The sequence below is a fragment of the Echinops telfairi genome, unplaced genomic scaffold (assembly GCF_000313985.2).
Source record: "Echinops telfairi isolate 266 unplaced genomic scaffold, ASM31398v2 ScPeMD7_2010;HRSCAF=2546, whole genome shotgun sequence".
Taxonomy (NCBI): Eukaryota; Metazoa; Chordata; class Mammalia; order Afrosoricida; family Tenrecidae; genus Echinops; species Echinops telfairi.
In genome coordinates this window covers 7,757,270-7,764,840 of record NW_022105908.1, presented here as the reverse complement: position 1 = coordinate 7,764,840, position 7,571 = coordinate 7,757,270, and the positions used below count along the sequence as shown (strand labels likewise).

Here is a 7,571-nt window from a genome sequence, read left to right as displayed (position 1 = left end):
TCACACAGAACATTGTCTCATGCAAGTGGGCTTCAAAAGTTCAAAACTTCCAGTATCTTTTTTTTTTAATTGCAGAAGGAAGCTTTATTGTTTCCATCAACAATAAAGTGAGAGGGGCTCCAGGACAGTGATGAAACTGCCTCTGGAATTTGGAAGGGATGGTTCAGGCAGAAGGTCTGAGGAAGGCAGAGGGCTCCTGGAAGGACAAGTCTCCACAGTTTCCTTGCTGTGTTTGAGGGTGAGCTTCTTGAAGAGATGCTCACCGAGCTCTTCCTGGGGGCCAGTCAGCATGCAGAGGGTGGTCAGGATATCATCCATATTCCTGAGGAGTTTCACCTCTCCATCAAGGGAATGGTTCTCCAGAAAGCCACAGAGGTGGGGTCTGTGTAGGTAGAACCTACATGAAGGGCATGAAGATGCAGAAGGGGCTGGTTCCGGTTCTTCTATTGTGCCAGCACAGCTTTGAGGGTGTCCATGTTTCCACCTCCACTTATCTTGGGCCAGGTCTATCCTTTTTGGAAGAGGACAAGGCTTTAAAAGATGCTTGGAATCCTCAAAGTGTCTCCTTTGCCAGCTCATAGTTGAACCATGCCTCCCAAGGCCACAGAGTCACCCCTCTGCTCACCCTGGGTTGGCAGGCACTACGATAACCCTAAGAGTGGACTCAAACATGGAGATGGCTCTGGGACAAACAACAGTTGGTTCTGTTCTATGGAAGGTGGCCATGAGTCAAAGCCAACTGGATAGCAACAAGTAATATGCCGACAGACGTAGACCATTGGGTTCAGTGACCCCTTTCTTTCCATCAGAACAGATAACTGCCAGTCTCTTGCCATAGAGTGCCTAGATATCAGTGAGACACTCACCAATCTACTCTTTCAATGGCCCCCAGAAAGACCACCGTGTCAGGGAAACCAGCCCCTTGCACATCATCACAGGCCCGGTAGGTGCAATTGTACAGCCATAATTAGTTAAGATTATAGTAAAGTCATAAAGAGCATGAGAGATAGAAGAGAGGTTGAAATAATGGAGTCAGACACATTGGATGGCCTGAGTCTTCAAGGAGATAACTTGACAATCTTTTACCATTCGCTGCAAGCAGTATCCTAAGTCTAATGTATATTTGGGGGAGACAACTTGGGAGAAATCTTTCTGTTTCCCACACCACTTCTAGACTCGAACCTCATCTTGGGTGTGAGTGTGTGTGTGTGTGTGTGTGTGTGTGTGTGTGTGTCCTCTATCATCTTGGGCCCTAAGGTGAAAGTGAAACAGTGAGTAGTCTGATCTACAAGCCTAGCGAAAACTCATCTCGTGTGTACTATAAAGCTGTGGTGCAGTGATGTCTTGACTTTTCTAGCCATAATCAACCAAATGACTGTTTACCTGATGGGTCGAGAGAGAAGTTGGGGGAGATGCTGATGGGAATATACGATTCATCTATGATTATCAATAGACTTCATTGTGATTATAAAAACGTGGAACTCCAGTGTGGTGATGGGTCCATTTAGAGATCCTGCTGGAGCTAAAATGAGCCATCTCAGTTGCAGAAGTGGGGGTTTCACTACCCTCCTGAAAGAAGAACCAGTAGTAGGTTGAACCTCCTTACTCCAGGGAAATAAAACTAATGGTAGAGGGGTGGCAGACGGGCAGCAGCAGCAGCAGCAGCAAAACCAGAGCCATAAAATAGAGTAGTGAGCTTCAAGGCCCATGGGTCTAGTGAAGCAGACTCTCTTCCAGCACGAGGCTTGCTTGTGCAGTGGGGTGCCCCCATGCTCTTAATTAGGGAGCTAGTTTGCTGATCCACTGAGTGAGAACTGAGTGTCTTCAGAACTGAGACTTACAGTGGAAGAGTGTACTCTGAGCATTTATCACCTATTCTAAAAGACTTTGTAACACTGCCAAAGCAGGGTAGAGGCTAGGCCAAAGGGCCAAGGGCCTGACTAAAGAACTGTATCCTGAGCATTTCTGATCCAAATCGTAACCTGTTACCTTCTAGCCAGAGGCTGGAGCTTCCCTAATCAACCCCATAACTGTGAGTATGGTCTGTGATTTTTGTGTGACCATTGCAATGAGTTCTCAAGACCAGCTGCAAAGTACAGAGTGTGACGGGGAGAGACAGTTAGTATCAGGCTTGGTAAAGAAGTGTGGCGGGTGGAGGAGGCACGTCTGCCTTCAGCTTCAAAAGAATCGACTTTGGATGGTTGAGTTTGATTCCTTTCCACCCTGTGAAGTCAGTCAGAGGAGGTCAGATGCCACCTCCATGCCACTTCCCACCCTCCCTGGAAGCCATTAGAAATGACCAGTGTCAATCAGTTATGACTCCAGGTGTTCTCCTGAGAACTGTTCTCTGCTGTGTTTCCTAGGCTGTAATCTCTCGACAAGCAGATTGCTAAAACGTTCTTCTGGTGGCACCACCACCGCATGGGTGCAAACTGCCAACCCACAGACTCGCGGTCGAGTAGAAGCCTGTGTGCCAAACAGGGAGGGAACCTCCGGACCAAAGCTTATACGTGTATGTTTGTGCACCGACAAAGACCAGAGGTGAAGTTACAGAGGCGTAGATCAATGTTCATGACTCTCTTTACTGAAGATGTTCACTGAATACGAGGGGGAGACAAATACTGGTTCCAAGCTTTGTTGTAGCCATACTGTGAAAGCTAGGGGAAGCCTCAGTGAGCCGGATGGACACACTGGCTTCCACGATGGCCGCCAGCAGAGCCATGGTTGTGAGAACGGCACAGGTCTGCTGTACATCGGGTCCAACGGAACAGACTCAGCAGCATCCAACACAACAGACAACAACTCACCGCATCTGCAAAGACAGGCACCACTTCCGCCAAGTGAGATGGGCCTGCAGCATCCATCCAGATGAGAATGCAAACTGCCTGCTGGGGAACAGGGCCAAGCACAGCGCGTGTCCCTGCCCGGCATCCCAACTTCACAAGCAAGGATTTGTGGGAAATTCCATTTTCCATCCTGCCAATCCCAGCAGGAGACAATCATCTTAACAGAATGTCTGGTCTTCAAGAAGGAAGGGTCAGTCCTACCCCCCTACATTTTGGACACATGTATTCACAATTTCCTACCGAGAGTAGGAGCCTCAGAAGCTGGACACAATTAGAGTGACCACAGAAAATACCTACAGGACACCTATAAAGTCAGAAGTGGGAAGCGTTTAGCTATGAGGAAGCTAAGATTTGTCAGAGCCTGGTGAGTGATCTATATAGACAGCAGAGATGAACCAGGCTGGGCTATTCTTCCCTCATAAGGAGGTTTGGGGAGACTGCTACTCCTTGGTAGGTGGGCAGGACACATCTTCCAAGAATTCTCTCCTGAGACACGTAGGCATGCTGTGATGGCCAGGTTTCCCACATCACCCAGACCCACCCCATAGGCAGCTCGGGGTAAAGAAGGGTCCAGCTCCCCAGCTGTGATCTTTCTTAGGGTCTAGACGAAGTTCCCCCCATAAACTCTCCAAGCAGTATGCTTCTCCTGCCAGGCAGAAAGTAGAGGATAGCACGGACAAGACGAGAACAAGACAGAGTAGGTGGAGCATCAGCCTGTCTGTAGCCTACTAAGGGACCTAAATTTCCCCTGCACTTCCACTCAGAACACACAGCTCTGTATTCAGAATATTCATTCCCAGTGGTAGAGGTCCAAGTCGGGTCTGAGAGGACCAGGGCTCCTAGCAAGTTTCTCCCAACAGGGGCCCCCATATGGAAAAAGAATGGAGTAGGGGTAGGTAGGTTGGTTTCTTGGGCTCAAGAACACATGAGTCATTGGCCTCAGTTGTTGACCCGAGCCAGCGCGGCTTCTCTTCTCTTCGCTCCTACACATCCTGCACACACTCCCCTGGCTCCGCAGGCTAATGATCCTGGGAGGTGTGGTGTGGAAGGCCCTTGCCTGTGGCTGGTCAGGAATTACCAAGCTGGCTCCGGACGTGGAGATGAGACCTGGGCTTGGCTCAGGGCTCAGGGCTTCGGGAAAGTGCATGCCAGCGCCGGACCAGCTCCTTGGGCTTGCTGACCATGGCATCCCAGTGCTCCAGCTCCTTGCGGCGGGCGTACATGTAGGGGCCCACCACCACGCGGCCCAGCTCACGGCTCTCTGTAGTGGGGAGAGCACAGCGCCTCTTGAAGCCCAAAAGCTGTTAGCTAGTCACATCCCAGAGGCTTGCCTCGCTCCCTCTTTCTTCCCTCTAAGAGGAATGCAGGCCCCTTACCTCTGTCAGCAGGGGACCAACAGGCCCCGAGGGGGGCTGCTTTGGCTCTAAAGCTGCAGGGGTTGCTTCCTCATTCTCAGGGCCACCCCATGCTGTCCCTCACCACCTAGAGGACCTCCCCACTCACATCAAAGAGCTGAGGGGTCCATTAGTCCACTGACATGTTTGCTCCCAAAGGGATGAAGACACAAGCTTTGCGCAGCCACCCTTTGCCTCACTATAGGCTGGGCCTTGAGCCCTGGACTGTGTGTAGATGGCTCCTTACAACTCTACCCCTCCACAGTGTGGGCTGGGGGAGCAGGGCTGGAATAACCCATATATGTATGTGGGTTATTACACACACATACACACACACACGGGTTATTACACACACACAGGGTTATTACACACACACACACACACACACACACACACACACACACTCCTTGTGCCTGGACCCAGGATCCTAAAGCCACACCGAGAAGGCATGAGGAAAGTCAAGGAACACTCAGACCCACTGGTGTTGTGTCATTTGGCCGGTGGCCAGCAGTCAGCTGCCTTCCAGCCTGGTGTTGTCCCTCGAAGCAGGCAGCTGAAGCCACCTCTCAACCCCTTGGCAGTGAACTCCCAGCTCTACCACCAGTTGGTTCTGCATTCCTAGGCAAGATCTGAGGCCTCATCTGAGTTCCCATGCCCTCACCTTAAACCTGAATGCCCCTCAAAGGTCTCTCTTTTGCCTTTGGCCTGCATGGCCTGGAGCAGGGTGGGGAGGCAATCTTACCGTGGGCCCCAGCGCTCTGCAGCACAGTCAGGCTGAGGCTGGCCGTGTCCAGCTCAGCGGGCTCAACCTTGAAGCTGAAGGTTTCATTGTACACTGGGTGAGCAGAGCCCAGGACAGCCGACGTCTTCTTGCACTTGACAAACTTGTTGTGGTTCATCAGAGATACTTTGACAAGAATACCTGCAGGGCAGTGCAGATAGACTCTGGGGCTGGCCAAGGAGGGTAGGGGCCTGGCACCAGCCCTCACCTGTGGAGACTGGCTCAGAGGGCACATGCCCAGGCGCCAGGTCCCCATTAGTCAGTGTAACCCTCAGACGGAAGGCTGGAGGAAACGGGCTGATTAGTACAATGCTCTCTGTTTGGGCCGAGGAAATACTCAGCTCCCTTCTGCTTCCTTCCTCAGCTTCCAGAACCCAGGCAGACCCTTGTTTGCTCCTCCCCTGTGGGGGCAACCCTAGTCTTCAGGACCTTAGACCAACTGTGGTCTCTTAGACACCTCCTGGCTTAGAGAGGTAAGTTATCTTAGGGATAGGGCTCACATGCATGTTAGGTGGTCAATGGAAGGTCTGAATTCCAGCATACTCCCAGTGACCTCCACTCATGCTAGGACCAGCCAGCAAACCCAAGCGGAGGGAAGCAGGGCCTGGTGTGGGCCTCTACTCCTCCCTACCAATGCCTCTACTTCAGAGGTAAAATACGGGGAGCTGATTGCCCTCAAAGTAGGGTGGAGTGGGTCTCCCCTGAAGGAACAAGACCACCCGGCCTGCAGTAAGCAAGAGGAGATCTGAAGCCAAGACCCTGCCATGTGACAGGGCAGGGCAAGGTCTGGTTTTAGGAGTGGGTGGAAGCCCTAGGGTACAGACTTGAGTTGTAATTGGGTAGAGGGTCTTAACACCAGAACTGTCTTTGGGAGAGGGGAGAGGGCAAGGAAGTTTCAAAGGCATGTGTGTGCCAGCAGACCCCTAGGTAACCAGGGCGGACGGAGACCTGCCCAAACCGGCAAAGGGAGGCAGGCGACTCACTGACAACACTTCTGTCTTCCCGGAACTGGAGGCCCCTGGCTCGCAGCACCACCACGGTCAGGCGGCTCAGATAGTTGTTGTAGCTCAGGCAGAACTGGAGGTCACCAAACTCAGAAGGAGGCTGCAGGGGTTGAGATGAAGGCACCTGGCCACTCCGGGCAGGAGCTGACCCCTCTGCTCCCAGAAGCAAGGGGAACCCTCCCTACCGGCAGGCACTAGACCCTGTTCTCCTGGCCTGGGCCACCTTCTGTCAGCTCAGCCCATAGCCCATTTTACCGATAGGACCCCAAGGCTGCGGCAACTTTCTCAAGCCCGCAGACTAGGATGGAAGGGTTCAAGCCAGGTCGGTCGAGTTCTAAAGCCCTCTTGGGCTCTTTCCTTGGTCATTTGTGGGTGTCACCTCTTACATGGTTTGACTCGATGGGGATTCAAGGGTGCTTTCTTCAAGTTGCTCAGGACATGTGACCACCATGAGAAATGAGCCTTAGGGGACCCCTCCCTGTTCCTCCTCCCAGCTCTCCCTCCCCAGGCATCTCACTTTGGGATTCACCAGACAGACCTTGCAGGACTGGTGGACCAAGTCTCACTTGCAGGGTTGGTGGGCAGGATTCTGTGAGCCACTTCTGAGGGCCTGGGCTTTGCCACACTGGTGTCTGCCCAAGGTAGTGCTGGCATACATCTCACGACTGTGACTTTTACCTCTAGGCTTTCGGCCTCCAAGTCCCTCCAGACAACACGCCGGCAGTCACCCGCCAGGGTCTCGTTCTTCAGCGGGAATAGCACCTGGCCCAGGAGCTGGTGCTTCCGCTGCCTGTCCACGTGGTACACAGAGAATTTCAGCACCCTCTGTATGATGCTCTTGCTGGACACCTAGGGGAGACGAGGGCCCAGGCCAAGGTCAGGTGTGGGATTGGAGATGGGATGGTGTGACAGGCTTTTCCAATGAGGATGGGCTCAACCATGTATCTGCACACTCCAAGCCCTGGCATCCTTTTGGGCTCTTCGAAGCAGCTAGGGCAAAACCCCCAGGGAATGGGAGGGTGGCAGAGCCTCACCACACAGTGTGGTTCCTGGGTCAGCCCACGGAAATGAAGGATCTGGGGCCCAATCTGTTCTGGATTGAGCCTCTCGGCCCCCATCCCCCAATCTGTGCTGGAAACCTAACCCCGTACCTGTATTTGTAATGACTTTCCCTAATATAATCTAATGTGACACTCATGAGGCCATACCAGTGTGGGGTGTATCCTATACCTAGTCATTTCTGAATTCTACGGAGAGCAGATTAGAGAAGCATAAATCTAGGGAAAGGGGTGTCATGTGAGGATTGTCAGGGAACCAGAGTGTCTGGGGCTGGCAGCCAGGATGGAATCCACATGGCCAAGAGCCGGATTTGGACTTTCAGCCTCCAGAAAGGAGGCCACAGTCAACTTCTGTTCAGTAAAGCTACTCACTTGTGGTTTCTATGTGACAGCTAGCGAGTGCTACCCTGTTTCCCCAAAAGGAAGACATCCCCCCAAAATAAGACCTACTTACAGTTTTGTCTCTTGCTGAAATATAAGGCATCCCC

General features: G+C 52.4%; 2 protein-coding genes across 2 annotated transcripts in view; one reads left to right on the top strand and one right to left on the bottom strand.

Annotated features, from left to right (window-relative positions):
* The window catches only part of GPRIN2 (G protein regulated inducer of neurite outgrowth 2), a 55,323-nt gene that overhangs the window by 16,269 nt on the left and 31,483 nt on the right, over nucleotides 1-7,571 (top strand). The gene's annotated exons all lie outside the window — the stretch shown is intronic.
* The window catches only part of LOC101659538 (synaptotagmin-15), an 11,737-nt gene continuing 6,728 nt past the window's right edge, over nucleotides 2,563-7,571 (bottom strand). Inside the window, exons 5-8 of the mRNA XM_013006310.2 lie at nucleotides 6,704-6,874; nucleotides 6,005-6,125; nucleotides 4,983-5,162; nucleotides 2,563-4,107 (exon numbers count right to left, since the gene is read on the bottom strand). Of these exons, the coding sequence (XP_012861764.1) occupies nucleotides 3,965-4,107; nucleotides 4,983-5,162; nucleotides 6,005-6,125; nucleotides 6,704-6,874 (615 nt within the window). The 3' untranslated portion in view covers nucleotides 2,563-3,964. The remainder of the gene's footprint in view (nucleotides 4,108-4,982; nucleotides 5,163-6,004; nucleotides 6,126-6,703; nucleotides 6,875-7,571) is intronic.